Source organism: Glycine max, chromosome 9 (genome assembly GCF_000004515.6).
Source record: "Glycine max cultivar Williams 82 chromosome 9, Glycine_max_v4.0, whole genome shotgun sequence".
NCBI classification, from domain to species: Eukaryota; Viridiplantae; Streptophyta; class Magnoliopsida; order Fabales; family Fabaceae; genus Glycine; species Glycine max.
Genome location: NC_038245.2, coordinates 3,783,755 through 3,809,399, shown reverse-complemented (window position 1 = coordinate 3,809,399; position 25,645 = coordinate 3,783,755). Strand labels below are relative to the sequence as shown.

At 33.3% G+C, this 25,645-nt stretch overlaps 2 protein-coding genes across 2 annotated transcripts; one reads left to right on the top strand and one right to left on the bottom strand.

Moving 5' to 3' along the window:
- Window positions 1–6,280: 6,280 nt before the first annotated feature.
- On the top strand, window positions 6,281–14,846 carry LOC100809620 (probable histone-arginine methyltransferase 1.3). The gene is made up of 15 exons (XM_003533320.5): window positions 6,281–6,847; window positions 7,002–7,064; window positions 7,510–7,612; window positions 8,292–8,438; window positions 8,539–8,642; window positions 10,327–10,425; window positions 10,515–10,584; window positions 10,795–10,891; window positions 11,195–11,249; window positions 11,361–11,444; window positions 12,871–12,948; window positions 13,364–13,467; window positions 13,575–13,747; window positions 13,820–13,971; window positions 14,382–14,846. Exons 1-15 carry the CDS (start codon window positions 6,668–6,670, stop codon window positions 14,484–14,486), a joined length of 1,614 nt encoding a protein of 537 aa, XP_003533368.1. The 5' UTR covers window positions 6,281–6,667; the 3' UTR covers window positions 14,487–14,846.
- Window positions 14,847–16,544: 1,698 nt separating this feature from the next.
- LOC100806408 (TOG array regulator of axonemal microtubules protein 2) lies at window positions 16,545–18,602 on the bottom strand. The gene is made up of 5 exons (XM_003533315.5): window positions 18,188–18,602; window positions 17,978–18,084; window positions 17,703–17,850; window positions 17,082–17,276; window positions 16,545–16,964 (listed from the first exon to the last, which is right to left on the bottom strand). The coding sequence occupies exons 1-5, from the start codon at window positions 18,401–18,403 to the stop codon at window positions 16,734–16,736; spliced, it is 897 nt and encodes a 298-aa protein (XP_003533363.1). The 5' UTR covers window positions 18,404–18,602; the 3' UTR covers window positions 16,545–16,733.
- Between the last annotated feature and the right edge of the window lie 7,043 nt (window positions 18,603–25,645).

Here is a 25,645-nt window from a genome sequence, read left to right as displayed (position 1 = left end):
TTTCTTGAATTCTCTCTCATTTCCTTTTGAGAGGATAATACATTTTGAACAAGCAAAACTCTCTCTAAAAATTCATGTCTAAGTCACCTATTTATAGGCCTTTGATGACCATTCACAAATCCAATCAAAAGATGTGACTGTTGGCAGATTTTCTGAAAACTCTCCACTGGTAATCGATTACAATGTTTGTGTAATCGATTACACAATTATATTTTGAAGGGTTATTACTTTTGAATTTGAATTTCCAAAGTTTCGTTGCTGGTAATCGATTACAAACATATGGTAATCGATTATATGTTCAAAATTCAAATTCTAAACCCTTTTCAACAACTCTTTTTCATTCTTCCCTTCTGGTAATCAATTACACTTCCTGGTAATCGATTACCAGAGCCTTGCATGACTTTGAAACCCTTTGTTTTGAGGCAAGGCTGGATCTTTAGTGAATCTTGAAACAAGGCTTTGTTTGTTGAAACAATCTTGAATTAATCTTAAAGCAAATGCTTATCCTTTGAAGCGGCCTTGTTTGATTCTTCTTTGGCATCATCAAAATTCATGTATTCATACATTCACACGATGGACAGAGCTTAGCAAAAATCCCTCACTTTGATGGTCTTCATTATGATCATTGGAGTGAGTTGATAGAGAACTTTCTTCGTGCCAAGGGTCTATGGAACCTGGTCGACAGTGGTGTTTGGGAGGAGAACGACACAACAATGGATTATAAGGCCAAGCATTATCTTTTTAGGACCATTGATAGATCAATCTTCGAACAAATCTTGGATAAGAACACGTCCAAGATTGTTTGGGATTCCCTAAAAAGAAAATTTGGGGGCAATGAACGTGTGAAGAAGTCATTGCTCAATGCATTACGAAGGGAGTTTAAGGTACTTGAAATGAAAGAAGCAGAAACCATTATTGAATATTTTGCAAGAGTAATGGTAGTGGCAAACAAAATTAGGAGCAATGGGGAGAATATGCCTGACTCAAAGGTGGTGGAGAAAATACTTCGAACATTGACAGAGCGGTTCACCTATGTAGTAGTTTCGATCGAGGAGTCAAATGACACAGCAACAATGTCCATTAACGAGCTTCAAAGCTCTCTGGTGGTTCATGAACAAAAGTTTAAAAGGGTCAGTTGAGAAGATGAGTAAGTTCTCAAGGTGGAAAGTAGTAGAGAAAGAGGAAGAGGAGCATACCGAGGTAGAGAACGTGGAAGAGGAAGGCAATCTTTCACAAAGGCCGCAGTGGAGTGCTTTAAGTGCCACAATTTGGGGCATTTTCAATATGAATGTCCCCAATGGAACAAAGAGGCAAATTACGCAAAATTGGATGAAGAAGAAGAGCTCCTTTTGATGGTTGTTGTACAAGAAAATGAAGCAACAAGGCAGGATGCATGGTTCTTGGACTCAGGGTGTTCTAATCATATGTGTGGAGACAAAGGTATGTTCACAAACATGGTAGAAGGACATAAGCACTCTGTTAAGTGTGGAAATAACTCTCGAATGCCTGTAGCTGGAAAAGGCAGTGTTAGATTGGTATTTGATGGCACTACTTTTCTTGTTCGAGATGTATATTATGTCCCAGAGCTTCGCAACAATTTATTGAGCATGGGGCAACTGCAAGAAAAGGGACTTGCCATTTTCATAAAAAAATGGGCGACGCAATATCTATCATCCATCCAAGGGCTTAATCACGCACACAAACATGAGTGCCAATTGTATGTTTGTCCTTTTCAATAAAAGCTCTGAAGTAACTGCACCTATTGAAGAATGTCTACACACTTCTTCTGATCTCACTTACCTTTGGCATCAAAGGTATGGTCACTTAAGCTACAAAGGTTTGAAGACACTACAGACAAAGAAAATGGTGCGTGGACTACCTCAACTGGAAGTCTCAAGTGTCACTTGTACAGACTGCTTCACCGACAAACAACACCGTAATCCAATTCCTAAGAAGAGTGAATGGCGTGCTACCAAGGTCTTGGAACTCATACATGCAGATATCTATGGACCAATAGAACCAATCTCAAATAGTGGAAAGTGGAATATCTTATGTTTCGTCGATGATTGTAGTCGTAAGGGCTGAGTCTATTTGCTCTCTAAAAAATTAGAAGCTTTGGAGTGCTTCAAGTCTTACAAGAAATTGGTGGAAAAGGAGGCAAAGGCATCCATCAAATGCTTGCGGATGGACAGGGGAAGAGAGTTTAACTCTCTCAATTTCAAATCATTTTGTGAAGAAGAAGGCATAAAGAGGCAACTCAGCACAACATATACACCACACCAAAACAGAGTAGCATAACACAAAAATAGAACAATTATGAATATGGTGCGCTGCATGCTCTTTGCAAAAATGGTTCCCAAACCTTTTTGGACTAAAGCTGTAAACTGGACGTTCTACTTGTCAAATTGATGTCCAACACTTGCTGTGAAGAATGTCACTCCTCAAGAAGCTTAGAGTGGAGTTAAGCCTTCAGTAGAACACCTTCGAGTTTGAGGTTGTGTAGCACACGTGCACATACCAGAGGCAAAATGAGGTAAACTTGATGATAAGAGCTTTCCTTGTATTTTGTTGGGTATGAGTGATGAGTCAAAGGCTTATAATCTTTTTGACCCTAAGACAAAGAGGATTGTAATTAGTAAGGATGTCATGTTTGAGGAAGAGAAAAGTTGGAATTGGGGTCCAAATTATAAAGAACAAATAGAAGCAGAGTTGGTTTGAGGTGATGATGATTTCAATAGTGAAAAAAGTGAAGGGAAGCATAAAGATGAGGGTAATAGTGATAGGTTTGTGGAAGACATGGAGTTTAATAGTGAAGGTGAGAGTGATGGAAATAATGCAAGGGGTAGTGAAGCTAGGAATGAAGCGGGGAGTTCACAAGAAAATGTGATTCAAGGGAGAGAAAGGAGGCAGTTGGCTTGGATGAGAGAATTTGTGAGTGGTGAGGGGTTGAGTGAAAAAGAAGAAGCAGAGGCCTACGCGGTGCAAGATGTTGTTGGCGATGATCCAACTCAGTTTAAGGAAGCTGTGAAGCATGAGAAATGGAGAAAGGCTATGGATAGTGAAATCAACTCAATTGAAAAGAATCAGACTTGGGAGCTCATGGATCTGCTAGTGGAGCAAAAACAATTGGAGTTAGATGAATTTTCAAGGCAAAGTTGAATGAGCTGGGTGAAATTGATAAGTATAAAGCACGATTGGTGGCTAAGGGGTACTCTCGACAACATGGAATCGATTTTACTGAAGTTTTTGCCCCTGTTGCACGCATGGATACAATAAGGATGATTGTGGCACTAGCAGCATGCAGGGGATGGAACATATTTCAGTTAGATGTTAAATCTACATTCCTTCATGGAGAATTGAGTGAGGATGTGTACATTGAGCAACCAAAGGGATATATGAAGAAAGGGAAAGAGCACAAAGTTTACAAGCTACATAAAGCCTTGTACGGCCTTAGACAAGCACCAAGAGCCTGGTTTAGCCATATAGAGTCTCATTTTGTGAAGAAAGGATTTCAAAAATGTCCAAATGAACAAACGTTGTTCATCAAAAGAGGAACGAGAGATAACATATTAATTGTTAGCATTTACATTGATGATTTGATTTATACTGGTAATGACAAGGGTATGATGATTGAGTTCAAGCAATCTATGATGCAAGCTTTTGACATGACTGACCTAGGGAAGATGAGATTCTTTCTTGGCATTGAAGTTTTGCAGAAACAAGAAGGGATTTTCTTGTGTCAAAGAAAATATGCCACTGATATCTTGAAGAAGTTTGCAATGTATGAAAGCAATCATGTGAAAAGTTCAATTGTTCCAGGCTTTAAAATTAATAGAGATGTTGATGGCGCAACTGTGGATGACACTTATTTCAAGCAAATTGTTGGAAGCTTAATGTATCTTACAACTACAAGGTAAGATATAATGTATAGTGTGAGCTTAATTAGCATATATAGGTCAAAACCAACAGAGTTGCATTTACAAGCTGCTAAAAGAATATTAAGGTATTTAAACGGAACCACTAGCTACGGGATATTCTGCAAGAAGGGAGGGGCATAAGACTTGTTTGCTTTCACGGATTCCGACTATGTAGGAGATGAGGAAGATTCTAAAAGTACATTTGGTTATGTTTTCTTATTAAGTTCAGGAGTAGTGTCATAGATGTCCAAGAAGCAACCAATTATTACTCTCTCAACTACTGAAGCAGAGTTTGTTGCTGCTGCTGCCAGTGCTTGTCAAGTTGTGTGGATGAGAAGAGTTTTGAGAAACTTAAATCACGCTCAAGAAGGTAGTATTGTCATTATGTGTGATAATAGCTCAACAATTAATATGTTATGAGAAATAGAGAAAGGCTATGGATAATGAAATCAACTCAATTGAAAAGAATCAGACTTCGGAGCTCATGGATCTGCCAAGTGGAGTAAAAACAATTGGAGTTAGATGGATTTTCAAGATAAAGTTGAATGAGCTGTGTGAAATTGATAAATATAAAGCACGATTGATGGCTAAGGGGTACTCTCGACAACATGGAATCAATTTTATTGAAGTTTTCGTCCCTGTTGCACGCATGGATACAGTAAGGATGATTGTTGCACTGGCAGTAAAATCTAGTTATGCATGGCAGAGCAAGCATATTCGAGTGCGTTTTCATTTTTTAAGAGATCTTGTAAAAGATGGAGAAATCGAGTTGGTGCACTATGGAACTCAAGAGCAGGTTCTAGATTTGATGACTAAAGCCTTGAAACTTGAGGCCTTCCAGAAGCTTAGAAAGAAGATGGGAATGCTTGATCTCACCAAAGTAAACTAACTGCATACTGCAAATAGTTTAAGGGAGGGAATGAAGAAGTTTTTTGCTAGTTGTTATTTTGTTTTAGTTTGTTGAGTTTGGTTTATTTTTAATAAGTCCTAGGCTGTAGGATTTAGTTGCTTTTGAATTATTCCAATGAATCATGCAGTTATTCATGAGATATTTTCTTGTATTCTGTTTTGTAAAGGCTATATAATAGCCTCTTTGAATTCAATAAACGTAGCAATCAATTTTGCAAGAGCTTGAATAATTGCATACCTTTATTCTCTTCAGATTACACAACAATAAAGTTTATTGGCTTTGAGGAGATGAATCATTTTTATATCATGTATGGTAATTGATAGATACTAAATTTAATTGGTAGATTGGAAGCAATAATTAATGGCCATGAGAAAAAAAAGAGAATCGATTTCTCCAATAAGCTCCTGACTTTGTGATACTATACAACGAAAATATATAAAAATAATGTTTCATTGATTGATGAATGTATATATATATGAAATAAGAAACTTTAATATATCTATAATATATGGAATACCAAACTCAAATAATTTAGTAAAATCGTGCAATTTTAAATAAAAGCCTCAAGAACATGTATCCCATGAAATTTCTTATAAATAGAGTATTTTTCTCATTAATTTATTGTGAGGTAAGGCTAATGTAATGTAAAATAGCTTTATAAATCTACATGAGTTGTTACAAAGGATATCTTTATTGCCCCTCCATAGAATGCTTTTTGTTTGTTAGTTTGCAGAGGGAAAGGGATATTAGGGAACCCAAGTGTCCTAATTGTAGGAGGTTATTATGAGTAATTGTGCATGGTTCAAGGTGTCTTGACTGGAGGAAACTAAGCCTTAGTTAAGCAAAGAGTTTCAAAGTTAAATTAAGATCCTCTTTGGTGACTGAAAGCATCTAGTATGAGAGAGAAAGATACAACACTCTTATGGGATCCACCTGACTTTCTTCTACTGATACTTCAAGTAAATAGAGAGGCACCATACTTCAAAACTAAGGCGTAATTGTAATTTTAATATCATGCTTTTGTTTAGTTTGGTTAATGGATTCAACACTTATTAAAACTCCAAACCTAATGTAAAATCATGCAAGCCTAATGCACTTGGATTTTTAATAGTAAATTGTAACCAATTATTATTACATAGTTTAATGCAAATGACGTAAAGAGTAAAAATTAATGGGAAGTGTTGAAAGAAAAATCTAGTTCATGTTTGATTTGTGGTTAAAATTATTGACGTACTTCCAATGTAGATCTAATGAATAAAAATAAAAATCTTCATCATTTGAGAAAGACTTTTGTCAAAAAATTATTTTATACAGAATTTCCAAACTTACAGCTAAGGATGAGTGAGAAGGAGTTAAAAGCATAAGCACAATGGGGATATTGTGGATGAATGGAGCATGGGGCCCACGATAGTGGAAAAACAGAAACATGCGTCGTCTATGACGCAAAATCTAGCTTGCGTCGCGAAACACCAGATACCACCACCATTCATTCATTCATTCGAGTAAGACACACTAACACTTACAACACACGCTACTCTCACTCACCCTCTCCAACATAAACATGACACCACCACTCACTGCTAGCACAAACGCACTATAAAATCCCAAACCCCAGACCAAACTGAAACCTTCTCTTCTCTCTCTCTCTCTGGCGGCTCTCAATTCCCACATCCCCAAACCCTAGTTTTGTTCCATTTCTTAAATCAAAATTTATGCATACTTCAGACACCTAGTTTCATATCATCATTCTACACACACACACCTTATATATATATATAAAAAGAGTTACAGAGCAAGACAAGTGTTGTTGTTGTTGTTGAGGTTGGAGGAAGGAACGATAATGGAGGATTCTGCGGCGCAGAAGAGGAAGCAGCGAGAGTTTGCGCTAGCGTCGGTTTCCGAGGTGTCTTCGGCTCCTTCTTCTGCTTCGCCGGGGGTTTCTCTCTTCGCCGGTGATCGTCTTCAAATTCTGAACGAATCTCGCCATGTTGCTCTCAATGCTTATCTTTCAGCTATTCAGGTTCGTTTTTTTTTTATTTATTTTTTTATTTTGAATCTCGCTTTGATTTTTTTCGTGTGTTCACTCAGTGATAAGTATTCAGTGAATGGTGTATTGATATCTCTGTTTTTGACTGCGGTGTATTGAAATATTATTGTGCATTTATGGTTTGCAGCTATTCAGATTAGGTCCTATTGAATCGGTTTGCATGGTGGAAGAGTCTGAAGCTGACAAACAGGTACAAATGTGTATTTTGAATATAAAGTAAAAATATTTGTATATCTATTTCTATCTCAGCTGGTTTTGTTTCATTTGCCTGGTGTACGATGAATCTTTGTTTTTTTTTTTTTTTTGGTATTTAGAAGGTTTGAGCTTTCAAAGAATTGGTATTATAGTCCTGCTGTATTCTGATTTGCTGGTTTTGTTTCATTTGCCTGGTGCATGATGAATCTTTAGGTTTTTTTTTTTTTTTTGGTATTTAGATGGTTTAAGCTTTCAAAGAATTGGTATTATAGTCCTGCTGTATTCTGATTTGTTTTCTGTTTTTTTGTTACTTTGCCCCGAATGATGATGTTTATGTTCTTGTGAGGTGTGCAGTTGCACGGTGCATTGCTTTCCTGCTTAATTCAATGATGTACTGCTATATATAGTTATGCCGTTTAACTGTGCTATTTTTGAACCAGACGTCATATTCCAGTGGAGTTGCTATACAGTTTAGAAATGAGGAAGAGAGTGAGGCCTTCCATTGTGTATACCAACAATGGAAGAAAGGATTCAATGTTCAAGGTGCTGCCTTTGGAAATTTGTGTAAACCTTGTTGTAGAATGACATTTGGCAAACTCTGTTGATTTTGATTACTTCAGGTCATCTTTGGTTTGCAGAATGACATTTTAAAACCGTGTTAATGTTAGATACGGGAAACTTAAGATGTATGAGTTAGAAATTTTTCTCTGGCATATTATTATTTAAAAAGTTTTCATCTTTCAATGTGTTTTTAGATTTTCTGGATGGTTAAATAGATATTTAAGAACTTGTGATGCTAGTTGGTACTGTTGAAATGTTGCTTGACAGGTAACGTGCAATAGAGGAACTTAGGATAGTATAACTAATGAAAGAGGTAGTTTCTTATTTTAGTACTTCTGATGTTGCATTGGATCTCATTGTAACTGGGTAGGATTGTTTATGTCATATAACAACCTTCTTTTCTGTTTTTCTTTTTATGGCTAGCACCTAATTTGCTGTTTGGAGATGTACCATTAATTAATTTCTATTGTTTTAATTGGTTTACATGGTTCAGGATCCTATCTACAGTTGTGTGTTGATTGTACTTTTCAGTGTATATTTTGCTTGCTCCTACAATTCTATAAGTTTCTTTTCACTGCATGCATGATTACATTGGTTATTTATTGGTAATATAAAATAACTGTTTAATTAAATATTTGATTATTTTACACTTTTACCCCAGGAGGGAACTTGCCAAATGGAACTAATGCAATAACTTCTAAAAGCAAATTTGATGAAAAGATAGAGTCATCTTCTGCAAAAATGTATTTTCATTATTATGGACAACTTCTGCATCAGCAAAATATGTTGCAGGACTATGTGAGGACAGGTTACACCTGATTGTATTCTAGTGGCCTTTTATATAGTTATTTTACTTTTTTAGTTCTACCCATATGTTTACTGAGGAATTCCTGATGTTCTTGTTTTAGGAACCTATTATGCTGCAGTTCTTGAGAATCGTGCAGATTTCGTAGGTCGTGTAGTAATTGATGTTGGTGCTGGTAGTGGTATTTTGTCACTATTTGCTGCCCAGGTAACTTAACACTTTAATCTGCCAAGTCTTTTTGTTGCATATGCTAAAAGTGTGATTGCTTCTAATTAAATGAAAATTCTGGGTGTTTCTCTTGCCCTTTCCTTCCAAAACTTGGTATGAAATCTTCCTCAGACTCAAAAGTGGACGCGCAGAGGACTCAAATATCACATAGTCTGACAAGCCTAAGTGCCTAACTATTACAGAAACATTTTCTAAAGAAATAAAATTTCTCATACAGGTTATACTTCAAATTTACTGAAATTTTGGCAGAGTATCCCCTCTAATTTCAATATCCCGAATTAACAATAGTGTAACTTTCAATGTATCTTTTATTTATTTTACACTGACAGCACATAGCCCAATAAACCTAAGTGCCTAACCAATACAGAAATTTTTTCTGAAGAAATAAAATTTCTCAAACAAGTTATGCTCAAATTTACTGAAATTTTGGCAGATTATCCCCTGTAATAATTGCAATATCCCGAAATAACAATAGTAACTTTCAATGTATTTTTTATTTATTTTTACACTGACACTGCATAGAATTTGAGCTCTTGATATTAAGATATTTAAAGACCTAAAAATAACAATAGTAACTTTCAAAAGCTGCAAAATGTCCAAAATACACTATGAAGCAAAAGGGCTGCTGAAACAATGGAGGTCTTGGTAGGGATAATTTACTGGGAAGGGCTGCAACTTCCAGTTGCCTGAAATTCAGTTTACTGATGGTCTAGAAAATATAATTAAGGAATGGGTGAATCACATAGGCTCAGTGAAGATTTACCCATAAATATAATGAATAGGATGGGGAAACAATGTAGCGCATGGGTGGTTTGCAAATAAAGATTTGATTATAACACACTAAACCAATGGAAATAATTTTATTATCTAAAGAATCTAATTATATTTCGAAGAACTACTATAAATCAAAACTCCAGAAACTTGCTTAATTATGATTTTCTTTAAATCCACAATTTTCAAAATAGAACACATTTTGGATAAAAATTGAATAATAACAAAATAATATGAACTATGAAGGCCTGTTTCCCCCACGCAAATAATATTAGACAATGGTGTTATAACAAAATAATTAAATTGTAATCATAAAAATATTAAAGTTGTCATTATAATCACTATCCGCTCACCCTGGAGTACTCTGGACATACAAAAGTTTGCAAGTTGTAACCAATGAATCTGAGCTGCAAAGAATATTCAACAAGTCTGTAGAAACTTAATTAAAAATCAAATCGCTAGATTTATGCTCAAAGCTTTAAATTACAACTTCCCTAAAAATGAAAACATATCAATAACTACTTTTCTCAAGTTTTTAAGTTGTGGCTATACCTCAAGAGCCCAAATAATAATTTTTACAGAAGTGGTAACATCTCTTGCTCCATAGGGGACAACTCTTAACTGCAGAAAAACATCCCAAAGCTGTATAGGTGGAGAACCAAATGAGTGGGACTCAAAAGTTTCTCCAAAATTTCCAAAGGATAGCTTAGAATGAGGGAGATGGAACACAAAAATCGAAGAAATGGGAGAGAGAGAAGATGAGAGGGGGAGACATGTTGAAAGAGGGAAGAAATGGAGAGAAGGGGATGACTGGGGAGCTTTGCTTGGTCTCATTTTTTATTTTTTTTGTAAGAAACGACTGTTCCATTATCATTCTGTCATTCCTTTCCAGGCTGGTGCAAAACATGTTTATGCTGTGGAAGCATCTGAAATGGCAGAATATGCACGAAAACTCATAGCTGGGAACCCAATTCTGGGTCAACGAATTACAGTAAGAATTTTTTCTTAGCTTTCTTCAGTAGTCATTGTTCTTTATTTGATTGTTCAGGTGACTATGCCATGTAATATTTATATATATAGGTCATTAAAGGCAAAGTTGAGGATGTTGAATTGCCAGAGAAAGCTGATATTCTAATCTCTGAACCCATGGGTAAGCTTCTGTTATACTTGCTTCAGTCAATCTAGAGAATGATGTTGGTAGTCCATGCATAAGTTATATTTATGTCAATAGATTTTTCTGCTGCTTCTTTGTGTTGTTCAGATAAATTGTCATAAAAATTTGGAAATGCAAGTGTTTCATGGGAATTAGCAGTTTTTTAGCCATTTTGTTGGAAATTTATAAGTCAGTGACATTGTGCAGGCACCTTGTTAGTTAACGAAAGAATGCTGGAGTCTTATGTCATTGCCAGAGATAGGTTTCTCACTCCTAATGGGAAAATGTTTCCTACAGTGGGAAGGTACATTGAAACACACTTTCTCTACTTTCCCCCCTTTTTCTTTTTGTGTAACACTATTAAGCATAGTTATGACTGTATGATTCTATGTAGGCAAGTTATTGGGATAATTATCTTCCATTTTAAAAGTTATTCTTAGCCCAATATATCTTTCAAGATGCAGATTCTTGTTCTTATGCAACATTTTTGTGCCTTTTCGTGTTAAAAATACATTTTTTTATTTGCATCTTCCCCCCTCTCAAAACTGCTTATAATTATCTTAGAATTATTTGTCTACTCCTAACTTTGAATTTATTATTGTTGTAGGATTCACATGGCTCCTTTCAGTGATGAATATTTGTTTGTTGAAATTGCTAATAAGGTGAAATTATCCTTGTTTTCTGACTGTTGTTTACTCTCCATTCTTGAGATACTATTCTTTTTTCTATTTTTCTTAAATTCTTTGATCAATATTGTTCTATTATCTGTTCAGGCCCTGTTTTGGCGGCAACAAAACTATTATGGTGTTGATTTGACGCCCTTACATGGGACTGCCTTTCAAGGATACTTTTCTCAGGTATCTTTCTAGCTTGGTTTCAAAAAATTAACTGAAGATTTCTAACTGATCCATTCTGATAAGAATAGGATGTATTTGGAACATGCTGTATAAAATGTTTATTTGGTTTGGGATCTCCACAAACAGATTATATCTGATTTCTGTTTTTCCAAATTAAAACTTGACATTTTTTTTTTCATTTATTAATGCTTACATGTTTCTGGAGATTATAAGACTGATAATTTACTTAGAGATGGAAATAGTGTAGATATTTCTTTGTTCCTGTTCGAATTGCAACTTCACCTGTTTTTCATACCATTCTTTGTCAAACATAGGATTTGGCATTTACATAACAAGCCGAAGAGGAGGATTATATGTTTTTCAATTGGTTTATATGCATCTTCACATTTGATGCTGGGCTTCTGTTTATATTTGCCTTTGTTGCCTCTAGTTATGACATAATCCTCTCTCATTTTCTTCCCTTTCTGCCTTTTGCGGTACTGATGCATGTGTTCCCTTTGTTTTTGTACTCACTGTTTCCTAATAAAATTGGCGCCTATTTCTATTTCTTTTTTAAATACATATGTGCTTCTGGAGTGTTAGTGTTCAGTGATAATGGTTTAATTGTAAGGGTCAAATCAGCATCTGCATTTGTTGTTGTTTGTCCGGCAAAGAAGTTGGAATTGTATTTAATTTTTGTTTTTGTATTCATTGTTTCCTCATAAAATTGGCACCTATTTCTATTTCTTTTTTAAATGCTTACATGCTTCTGGTGGATTAGTGTTAAGTGACATTTGTATTTAAATGTAAGGGTCAATCAGCATCTGCATTTGTTGTAACACCATTGGAGTTTGTCTGGCAAAGAAGTTGGAATTGTATAATAAGGCTTAAATACCTTTTTAGTCCTTGCAATTTAATGCTTTTTTGCTTTTGGTATTCGAGGGACCTGAACTCTCCACTCCTAATCTCTCTTTTGCTTTTGGTGGTTTAAACATGCATGGTGAAGTCCGGTAGAAGCCTGATTTAGGAGAAAATATTAAATGGAGAGTAGCCCTATCAGTAGAGGTAGAGTAAAATTTATAGTTGACACCATTAAGAAGAATATTAACCTTACCTGTTGGGGAAATGCTTGGTTGTTGTTGTTGATGGTGCCTTATCATCATGAATTATTTTATATGATTTGCATGCTTTCAAAATCTTGGGGGCAAAACAGAAATGGGTAGCATTAAAATGTTTCTTAAGCTTTACTAATAGCTTTCTGGTTTGATATGATCTGTTTATTTTTTCTGAATCCTCTCAATCCCATTGGCAAAACAGAATTGGATAGAATTTGTCTTTTGTCAAAGGAGTAAAATTGGACCATTATGGTTACTAAAACTTATGTTGTGGATAAATGTATGATATAAGATATATTCTCCCACTTCACTTTTTTCTCTTATCCATGCAGCCTGTGGTGGATGCTTTTGATCCAAGGTTGTTAATAGCTGCTCCTATGTTCCATGTGTTAGACTTTACCAAAATAAAGGTAAAAAATACTCAGTTTTATTTGGTTAGATGGTTTATTTTTCCGGAAGTCCTATTGGCTGAGAAATTCTGCTTTTTCATGAAACAAGCTGATCTATTTTGATATCACCTCCATCCTAGTATAACAGCTAATACATTTCAGATACCAGCATCTTTTCATCCTGAATCATTTTAATAGAAGTTTGTCATCTGGTAGTTTGCATCCTTAAGTTTTCCTTTGGATTAAGAGTTTTTTGAAACTTTTATTTGCAAAACCATGTTTATTTTGGGGTTATGTATCATTGTGTTTGGCAAAGGGTCTATTGCTGGTTAGCATCTTGGTTGTATTATTCTGAAATCTGAGGTTATTATATTTTTTCAATATTTAGAATAAAATTTCCAGGGAATTTGTGATCAAATCATTTTTCCTTCTGTAGGAAGAAGAGCTGTATGAAATTGACATTCCTCTCAAATTCACAGCCACTGTGGGTGCCAGGCTACATGGGTTGGCATGCTGGTTTGATGTACTGTTCAATGGAAGGTAACCATTCCTCTTCTACTTGTCCATTATTGTCTGTTTTTCTATTAATCAATGCTTTGTGTTGTTCACATCAGTTAATTTGTCACTCAATTATTCCAAATCCACAGTACTGCACGAAGGTGGCTTACCACTGCCCCTGGTTCACCTACAACCCACTGGTATCAGTTACGCTGTGTTCTCTCACAGCCAATATATGTCATGGCAGGACAAGAAATCACTGGCAGGATGCACTTGATTGCTCACACTGCTCAGAGTTATACAATCTATTTAAAATTGTCAGGTTGGTAATTTTCCATCTTATTACCATATTATATCTTCCTGCAGCAATGAACAGATTTCTATTTTCATTTAGCTAAAACGTGGGGTCCTGGTGCTGAACAAGGAGGGATTCTTCAAACATCATCCTGTAAACTTGATCTCAAAGAACCTTACTATAGAATGTCTCAACCGCAAGCTTATCCATTAGCCCAAGATCAGCAACCTCAACCACTTTTACAGACACAGGTATTGAATTTAGAATCAGATATCTATATCTTTCCATGCTTATTTTGTAAGTTTAAATTCTATGGAAGAAACTCGAAATTGGTGGTTTTTCACACTTTCTGACGAAGTGTTTTGGGTGTTGGTAATTTTAGGAAATCCTGATGAATATATTTCAATTTGGAAGAATTAGAAAAACTGGGAAATTATGGTTATTCCATGTTCGAAAAAGTTTCATGTTTGAGAAAACACTAAAACTGTTTTTTCTTAAATCATGATTTTCAAAAACCGTTGATCTTACTTCTCCCTAAGTGAGCCTCTAAGACAGCAGATCTGTTGGATAAATTGCATTAAGATTTAAAAGCAATAATGCAATCCAATTTTTTCCCATTTACTGCATTAGTGTTTTATGTGACAGTCAGTTTCTCTGACAGGATATACACATCCAATCTCAAGAGTTGGATGAAGTGGAGATGATGCAACAGCCTTCTACTAAGTCGTGTGCTCAGATTGACTCCCTCATGCAGAATGCATCATAAGTTGATGAATACTAACATGAATCACTAACATCCAGTTGGGGGAATGTGTCCGTCTTTATTTGGACATACCCCTTGCCTGTAAATTCATCAATGTTGCTCTTGTTATCTATTGAGTGGTTGTGCTGCAGATCCTATATTCAATTCTTAATTTATCAAGCAATACATTGAATCCTCAAGCCTGGTAAAGTTGGGAGCCTATGTAAAATTATTTTTTAGGTATAGAATTTGCCTTTGTAAGGGCAGTATCAGGCTCACGTGAATGTAGAAAGGGAAAAACGCTTTTTTGTTTATATGAGCGGGTGTAAACATTGCTTTTGCCAACTATTGAAGTTGAAGCCGAGTTGCTTTTGAATGTGTTAACTGGAAGTGGTTTTCAAATGGAAATTCATGCGAGGGAAAGTTTTGTTTGAAAATTTTAGATCTCATGCTTGAAATTCATGTCAAAATAGCGTCTCAAGGTCCAGGGCTTGTCCAATCAATGATTCTATTATATTCTTTTCTAAAGTAAAATCTTAATTAGACAAACTAACATGCACTACAAAGAACCTTGATTAGTCAGACAACTCGCTGGTAAACTACAACTCAAGGTTCAAGTTAAACTTTGCAAATTGCTTGATTAGAGAGGCAGTGTAATCAACTGGACTTCATTTTTTTTTTTGCGTGGTTGATAGATTGGACGAGCTTCATTATACCATGACTTTAATTCCCTAAGCTGGGCTGGGTTTATTTTCGAAGTATATATATTCAAGGTGTCTTGGTTTCCAAGCAGGCTATTGCTTCTTGCACCCCATATTTTGCTTCTTGCACCACAAAAAGACATGCCAGACAAAATGCCCCCACAATCCTAGCACCTCCTCTTCTCTATGTGCCACCCAAGCATCCCTCACTCTCCTTCTCTTCCATCTCCCCCTTTGTTAATTTGTTGTAGTGTTTTTCAGGGTCCATAACCCAATAACCATTTCAAATTGAGTAATTCGGAACACAAGATGTATTTTGGATTGAATAATTTGGAAGGCATCTTGTGTTTTAGATTACTTGATTTAGAACTATATTATATGATTTTCAAAATAGATAAGAAAGTCATGTAACATAGTTCTGAATTGAGTAATTTAGAATGATTTTGTGTTCTAAATTACTCAATTCAAAATTATACTACTACATAACTTCTAGAATGGAAGATTTGGATTGAGTAAGTGGAATGCAACTTGTGTTCTAGATTACTTAATTCGAAATTACACATAACTTTCAAAATAGATGATCCACGTCCAGCAGTAACAAATGTGTTACCAAACATACATTTAACAAGCAAATGCACGGATGATTATTTTCAAGTAACACTACATGACACAATTAGATGTATGTCATGTTATCATTAAGAGTAAACAACTTATTTTAAAAAAAATGTAAAAATTTACGAGAATCAAAACCAACAAGGAAATATTTAGAGAACTAAAACCATCATTTATTAAAACTAAAAACCTACTTATCTAAAAACAATGAAGCCTTGTATAAATTAAACTATCAAAGTATTAACCATTAGGGAATGTTGCCAAACAGGTAAGAAACATGGAATACAAAATAAATCAACGAACCTAATGAACGCTTTGAAATAAAGTAAGTTTTATTAGAGATAGCAAAAGGTTAACTCACGTCATAAGTGGGGAAGATAGCTGATATGTGAAGACTGGAGTTGTGACTTGGAGTTTAAGCAAATGAAACACTAAGTTGGGAACTTTATGTCATTTTCTTAAACTCTAAGTTTCACGTTAAGTCAATAGTGACTATTTATTATGGAATAGATCACTCTCTGCACAGTACACAATTCAACATTGTCAATATTGCAAACACAGTACGCCTCCTAGTTTTTGTTGATCATTACAAGGTATGGTAAAACAACATACGCCTTCTGTGGAGATAGGAGAGAGGGAAGGAAAGATTACTCGGATCAATTAGAGTAGTTAGTAACTTAGTATTTGTAAAACTGAGCATTTGGTTAACTAGAGTAGTTACTATCTTAGTATTTGTAAAACTGAGCATTTGCTTTGTGAAATCACTGAATGATAAATAACACACTGTTATAAAAGGAGATTATACATTACTAGAACAAACTGAACACATGAAATGTTATATTTCAAATATTGCTACTCATGAAGAACCATGTTTCAACAAATAAAACTAAATTTCTAAACCCTTGCCTTGAGGTATATGACTAGGGGTGGGACTTCACAACAAAAACACTCCTCCATTTTAGGGCTTAACTATTTTCAAAATTGAAAGAGCATGGATTGGTGGCAACTTGGATTGGCAGAAGCTCTGCCACAATTCCATCATCTCTTCCGAGTCCTTTGTCAGTGCCTCGTACATCGAAGTTGCAATACTTCGTGCCGCATCTCTTGCCTCAGGAAGTCTATCATTCAGTAAATCCGCCGCCACTTCAATCAGTTCAGCCAAACCAAACTGCTCCATTTCTTCAAGCCCCTGCAGACATTCACATAAATGAATGACTCAAACCTTAGAACAGTGCATAGACACAAACACCAACCATGCAAGAGAAAGACATCACAAAGTTAATTGGTGCTTGGAATGTTAACTCACCATCTTGGAGACACAGTTGGAGAGAGAAACAGCAGCCTTAGCCCTGACCCTAAGGTTTTTGTGACTCACATATACCCTCAGTTTCTTAAGCAGTGGAAGAGGGGTCATGGAGCCCACCATTATGCCAAGTGCTCTATCAGCTTCTTCACACACAAACCTTTTATCTTGGGATGCCTTCAGCAGCAGCTGTAGCAGCTGTTGATATTCAACCAAACAACACATTCCAACCCATTAGTCAACAATACATCATATTAAAGAAGTTCAAAATATGTTTTAGGTTCCTCAACCTCATCAAGTGGGTCAAAATTGATTTTATAGTTTTCCTACATTTTAAAAATAGTGATTTTGGTCTTCTGAAATGTGGTGGATTTAAGTCCGTTGTCTCCGAAATACAAAGACAGTTTAATTCCTATGCACTCATAGTAGTTTAAAACAGTTTTGCCAAAAAAAAAATGGACTAAAAACAATTTTGACGAAAAACACATTTTCATTTTGCCCTTAAAAAAATAATCCAAAAAAACAGATCACACAAGAGGATAATGAATCCAAAAAAACAGATCACACAAGAGGATAATGAATCCAAAAAAACAGATCACACAAGAGGATAATGAATCCAAGTACCAAGCCATCAAATGCATCAGAGGTCTCTGGTTCAAGCAGCTTGTCACCAAATGCACTGAAAATATCAGCAGCAGCCATAATAGCAGTTTTGCAAAGAGCACTACGAGGGTTCCTCATTGTCTTCGCCACCACCAACACAATTTTACCCCTGCCCACAAAACCATGTCATAAATTCCTCAAAACCCAATTTCCCCCACAACTAAAGTTCAAAGCTTTTAAAAAAAACACAAACATTTTATAAAGAGAGAGAACATAAAATATAAAATATCCCTTACAAGATTGGGAATAGAAGAGAGGAGTGGAGTAACGAGAAGCGCCTAACATCATTCAACGATTCACAAACCTTGATCCAATTTTTCGAATCCAAATCTTCCACCAAACTCTGCATTTCCAAAGATTTTTGCAATTTCAGAATTCTCCATGCTCCGAAAAGAAGTGATTTTTTTTAACGGTGCGAATGAGCAAAAATAAAAACATGCACATACCTGAATCTTAACTTCGGGGTCCGCCAAGGGTTTAAGGTTGTCGGAGGAGACATAGTCAACAGTGGCATCCTCAGATGATGGCAATGGAACTACGTTTTCGCCGTTGACGGAAGCACGATCTTGTTGTTTTTGGGTTGCAACAGCGATTTTAGGTTGTTTTTTGGGTCTCTCTGGGGTTGTTGTCGGAAGAGCGTTGTCGATGGGTCTGAGTGCCATTGGTGTGTGAGTGTTGCAATGCAGAGCAATGAGATGAATCGAGAAATGAGAGTGATTGAGAGATTTGATGGGTACAATTTTTTATTTTATTTTATTGCTGGTATAAAAATCTTAACCTTTTTCGCTTTCAGGTTTAAAAAATGGAAAGAGACGTTGGGGGGTTATGTGTGTAACGGTAACATTTCTAAGTGGGAAGCTTTGTTTGAAAGTGAAACGTTGCCTGCTGAATCTGATAATGCCATTGAATTTTCTTCCAAATTATCACAGATTTACAACGTTATTTAATCTGTTTTAAGAATGAAAAATAAAATACATAATTTATAGGAACTAAAATCATTTGTTTTGCAAGGATAACAAATAAAAAAAATGCTAAATTATAAAACTAAAAACATATCTAAATCGTAATTTCATGATTACAGCTTTAAATTTTGACCGGGATAGGAATAAAAATGAAGAAAAATAGAAAAGAAATAAAGAGAAAAATGTTATAAAATTTTGATTTTGCTTATTTGAATGAATAAAAAAGAGTTTGAAAAATAAATAAATTATATAAAATTATATTAATTAAAAATTTAATGTCTTACTCAACAACTTATAATGAATTTATTTATTCATTTTGACTTTTTTGTTATAAAATACATTTAATACTTCAAGAAATTAAAAAAGTCTCAAATTTTCTTACTTTTATAGCATTTAAAGAAAGATTTATTTTATTGTGGGTTCCATAAATTTTACATTTTCTCAATCTTATATTTACTTTTAAAAAAACACATGAAAGTTATATAGTCTCTCCATTTTACTCTCCCCCGTATCATTCAATTCAAATAATGGCAACAAAAATTTAAAGCATCAATATGAATAGATTGTCGGTCTTGCATTATTGTCGACACTATTGAAGTGTGAGAAACTATTACCGATACTTGCAACATTGTTACCTTAGACATTTTAACATATCCTACTAATACTTGTTACTCTGTTTAAAAAAAACAAATGCTTTTATTTGATGTTGGGTCAAAGATGCTTTAGCATAAGTTGAGTTGAAAATGCTTTGATTAAGGTTAAACTAAAGATATGTTAGTCGATATTCAAACAAAGGTGTTTTAACCCGGATCGAGCCAAAGATGTCTTAGTCGAGAATGAGTTAAAGATAAGTCAAGATTAAGGTAAAGATGCCCTAGTTGAGGCCAAGGTGAAAATTAAGCTCTAACCAATGCTTCAGGTGAAGATGTCTTGGTTAAGATCGAGATGAAGATACTCTAGTCAAGGCAGAGTTGAAATCACTTTGACTGAAGGTGAATTAAAATTATTCTAGTCAAGGTTGAGTTAAATTACTTTAGTTAAGGTCGAGGTCTAGTTGAAAATATTTTGTAGAAAAAACATTTTAGAAATAGTTATAACTCTTGGCCCAACTCCCTTGTTAAATGGATTGTGTAGGGGCCAAGTACTTCCCATAAGTGAAAGTGATCAAAATTTTACATTCCAAAAATTACTTTCTAGAAGTGTTCCAATTTTAATATTTCAAAAAGTACTTTCCAGAAGTCAATTTTTGGAAAGAAAAAAATAGACATCAATTGCCTTTAAGTTGCTTTGCATTTGCTATGCACCCGTATACTCACTTTCTTGAAAAGAAATCTAGCAAAAAAAAATAAAATAATGAAATTATATGATATTGGAAGCAACATAGGAATATGAATCCCGTTGATGATTTGACACTCCAATCACAGTGATGACAAATCTTTCGAGTGAATTAATTACCAAAATCATGTTTGTTTGTTAATGACCTCATGCTAAGAAGTAAATTTTTCATGACAACGAGAAGTACATCCAAGCGACCAAGTTCTTTGCAACTATGACATCTCCATGATATACTATCACAAACCGTGCAAAGGGTTGATCCCTTAAAGGAAATTTGGTGTTTGTTTGTTTCCTTTTAAAAATTGGCTATTGGAAGTACTTTCTAAAATATTAAATTTTTACATTTTGAAAAGTACTTTATGAAATTGTTAAAATTTTAATGCTTTCACTTGTAGAAAGTAATTTCTAAAATGTTATATTTTTTAAACTTCTAGAAATTAATTTATGGAACGTGTTAAAATTTTAATGTTCCAAAAAGTATTTTTCGAAAAAAGAATATTTAAAAATAAATAAATGGGAGATATACTAGTAAAGGTAGGAGGTGTAAATAACAATTGCATAGTCATAACTCTTGGCCCAATTTCCTTGTTAAATGGACTGTGTTTAGGTTTCGGGCTTTTCGGCTCCCTAATCAGGTAAGTCAAAACAATTAGGAAGCTTTTACAGGGTATGAGCCGAGTGAGCTAGCCTGGGACTTAGGTCAAAATGATACTCATACTATTATTAGTTTTTTCTTTTTGAAGAGTTCTACTATTATTATTAGTTACTATTCCTCAATTCTTTTTTTGCTACAAAGTTACTATTCTTCACTAGTGTTTTTATAAATTTAGAAGAGAAAATAATACTTTAAAGATAAAATCAATGATTTATTCGTATTTAAGAGTTTTAATATTAGTGCAAGGAAGTTTCTTCGCAGTTGGAAGGCAGATTTTAACATATATACACAAAAAAGTTAGCATGGCCACCTTTTATTTAAGAGAAAGTTTGGAATCATATTCTACTTTTAAAAGTGAAATGTGCATTATTTCGACAATGTGGGTTGGCTTCTCTTCAAGTGGGTTCTTATTGCCTGTAGTGATAGTGTGACCCGTTATTTGGTAGTTGTTATAAACAAACGACGTATATGTGCACGTGAGCTTGTTTCCTGTAATGTTAATTATAAACCTTCTATTAAAATTAGACCTGACCATATGGTATATCTCCGAAATGTATTTTCGACTGAATATGTAATTAAGTAGTCTCTAGTGAAATGGTTGTCTTATGCTATCAAGCGATGTAGGTAGTAACCTTTCCACTTTGATGGAAACCTCGTGGTGAGCTTTTTGTGTTTGTCACTTCTTATTGGACATAGCATTTCTTGTGCTGTTGTTCAATTTATAATGAAATTTTATTTGCTTGTGAGAAAAAAGGTAGTGGACTTTTGGATTTTATGATTGTCATTTTTGTTTGTGGTCTCCTCATTATGTGATTTGTATTATGTGGTGTTTGTGATGTTGAAATGCTAGATATATAATTATATTTGAGAAAAAAAAGGAAGACACTCGAGAGAATTAGCTGAAAATCTAGGATCAATTAATTTTTCAAATTAATATGAGAAAATGTTAGGCATTCTTTCAAGGAAAATAAAAAGAAAAAATCAATTGCAAGGAACACAGTAGAGCCCAAATTTTAGATAACTAAGTCTATGAACACAGTAGAGATAAAATAAAAAAATATTTTTTATATGATAATTACTAGCTATATATCAATGGACATAATTTACAAGTCCCCTATTTGGCTGAATATAGTAGCATAAAATATAGTGCATGTTGTCTTCAGCAATATATATATATATAGATAGATAGTGCACGTGGTACTCGCTAGCTTGTTTTGGAGTTCCTATATCTGAATATCTTATTGATTATGTGGGTAAGACTAAGGGAAACTAATTCTTAGTACGATGGTTTTATCAGGTCAAAGTAGGATGCATAGAGTTTCAAAAATGGTTTGTGACATGAATCAAACTCTCTTGGACCAAATAGTCTAGCGTTAAACTCTTCTCGCTTTCGTTCTTGTATAAAACTTTTAGTACAAGAAAGGTGAAACTAAGCTCTGTACAGAATCAGAACTATATCAGTGAGGCACTAGCATTAACATTACAATGATTAATACACAGAAAGGTTAGCATGGTAATTTGCTGTATTATTAAAAAGAAAATTTGGAATCGTATTCTACTTTTAAAAGTGAAATGCTTTATTTCAATAATTTAAAGTGTTGTTTGGCTTTGGAAGTTACGTTTCTTTTCAAATGTGTTGCTGATTATTGCTTGTAGTGGTTGTTGTATTGCACCTTTTTTTCTAAGTTGTTGAGTAAGCCCTTATTTTAAGTAACGTTAATTACAAACCTTCTATAAGATTTAGATGTAGACCTGACCTTGTGGTAATGTATTTTGAGGTGCACATGTGCATGCATGTTGAATCCCATGAAAATGGTCACTTCTTATTACAGAAAAATGTGTTGCCGTGTTGGTCTAGTGGGCAGTTAATGTGTTCACATAATAAGAGACTCGAGTTTTCTAAGCTTGTTTTATGCCCTAAGGACAGCAAATAGACAAGACACTAACAATTGTTCACATAAGGTTGTCCACGATGCAGAGAACAAGAAAAATTTGCCCAAAAAACAGTAATTAAATCGCGGCATGTTATCTGAGTCACTCTTTGGAACCGTCCAATTGCATCCGTGTGAATGAGTCCCCAATAGGGATGAGACTATGTGTGTTACTCAACTTTTTTTTTTTAAAGGATAAATACTTATTTTTATTTTTTTAATATGTAGAATATTGATATATTTATTTCTTAAAGATTAAAATTCAAATTTTAGTTTTCAGAAATAAAGAGTGTATAATAAATTTATCTATACCAGTTAACTTTTTTTGCTATTATTAATGAAAAAACTTACATGTTACATTATCATATTTAATCTTTATTTTTCTTTTTTTTATAATTATTACAAACATAACATTAAACACTTTAAAAAAACATAAATTAAAATAAACATATTAATATGTATAATATTGATTAACAAATATGTCTATTACTTTAAAAATTTTAATACATTTTTTATCATATTTCTCCAAAATTAAAATAAAGATTCATTATATGAGACCTAAAAAATGTGTGATTTTTGACAAATCTAAATGAGTGTGTTAGAAAATGAATTGTTAGTCTTTCTCATGACAAGATTCCTAGATTTTTCAAATTACTCATCCGAACCTGCACCAATTTTGAGAAAAAATATCCCTCTTGACTACATAAAGATATTACCCGACCTTCTAAAACCAAGAGGGATTGAGATGTGTATTTGTATTTAACTGCCAACACTGTATCACTCCTCATACGTGTACTCTTCTATGAAAGATATTATTTCTTATTTATTTAATATTTTCATGAAATTTCTCATTTTTTTATTCTAGATTTACTTACATATAAATATATAATGAAAATTGCTGAATAGTACGAAGAAACACAGCGCGAATGTTATAAAAACTTGAATCTACAATTACCCATGATTTTTGGAAAATATTTTTTTTATATTTAATTGTTAACCAATAAAATACAACGAATACGTGTTTTGTACTATGCACAAGTGAATTATAGCATTACTCATATATAATCATCAATAAAATCTTTATATTTGTAGTAAAATGTGAACTCACGTGCTTATAAAATATGAATACAATCTTTTATGAACCGGAACATTTTTTGTTAAATAAATAACGTTCTAACACGAAAGTCTCTGGCACGTGACAGTATGTAGTAACACAAAATAGTACAATTCTTTTTCTGAAAAGTAGAAAAAATCTACAGTGCATGTGGTGATCGCTATTATTTTAATTGGGGACGACAGATTTATAGATTCTGTTATTTTGTATGACAGTTTATTAATTAGGTCATACTAGGAGACTATGCTGATTACCATGGTGGCAATAATTTTCTTTTTTGACAATGGTCACAACAAATTCTCAGAAGATATTTATTTTACGGATTTAATTATATTTTTTAGAATAATATTTTTGAAAATATTATTACGGGAAATGTTATTTTCAATAAAGATGTTTATTAAATACTTCTAATTTTTAGGAGTATAAGATAGAATAAGAGAAAAATGATAAATTATTTGAAATATTTTCATAGAAATATAATTAAGATTCTCAACCCCTCTAAGAAGATAAGAAACATGTACATTATAAATTGCTAGGAATGAATTATGCTTATCAATATTTTTGTATTACATTCTAACAAACATGTTATAAACAAATTATTTTCATAGCCGAAAATAATGTAATTAACTTTTGAGACGTAAAGATTAAAGTAATTTTATTCTCTTAAAGCAAAATCTTTTCTACAATGGACTTGTTGCATGAAATTTGGGAAAACATTTCAAACAATCCCCTTCAAAAAATAAAATAAAATTTGACAAACAATATTTTAAGTGCAAATGTTTATATATATATATATATATATATATATATATATATATATATATATATATATATATATATATATATAAATGTGAGAAATTGTTGTGAAATGTTAGTTGCTTTATCAAATATACAGTAAAAATTGTTATCAGTAAATCGTTAATTTAAACCTTGAAATATATGTCATTGGTTATATTAATTTTTTAAAACTAAAAAACTTTATATTGATACATTTACATACATACTTTAAAATTGATATGACAAAATCTATTTTTGAAAGGATAAATGATTTATTTGGTCTTTTATTTTATTTTATTTTTGTCTAATTTGATCTTTTATTTTTTAAAAAAATTCAATTTGATCTTTTATTTTATTTTTTGCTTTAGTTTATTAGTCTTTTATCTTAATGTTTTTATTCAAATTGATCCTTCGATTTATTTAAAATTGACATAATTAATCATTTAAAAATAATTTTTTTGGTTCAATTTTCTTAAATGATTAATGACATAAACCAAAGGATAGAATTAAAAAAAAGATAAATGAATAAAAAGTTGTTTTCAGTGTTTTTTATTTAGAGAATTTGAAAACAAGAAGCAAATTTAAAATAACGTAACAATTTTTTGTAATTAATAAAACACAAGTAAACGTCTCCTTAAGAGGTGTATGATTTCCATTATTCAAAACTGATTTAGTTTTCAAAAACTAAAAAATAGAAAAAATTGTTTTATGGGTGAAAACAGTTTTTAGTTAGATTAAACTGGAAATAGTTGTTGGCTTTCAATTGTAGCCTTCTGCACGCCTTTGTCATTTTGTGAGTCTCTGGCTTGTTGCCAAAATCGAATAGATTTTTAATTCCTCCTCATATATGATATTATATTCTCTCTTTTAACTTTCATTCCCACTAAAGAACTTAATAACCATATCACTGTTTCCTCTTTTTCTTTTTTCTTTTCATTTTCTTCATTCTCAATTCTTTCCGAAACCAAACAAAATGGAAAAAGACACCACAAATAGAAAAGAAAATTTTACAATTTTTTAAGTGTTTTTCTTGAAAATCTGGTATGCTAATTTTAGTATTGAGTTTTATTATGATATTACTAGTATTTGTTCTCTCTATCTATCTAGATACCCATAAGTGAGTTTTTTTT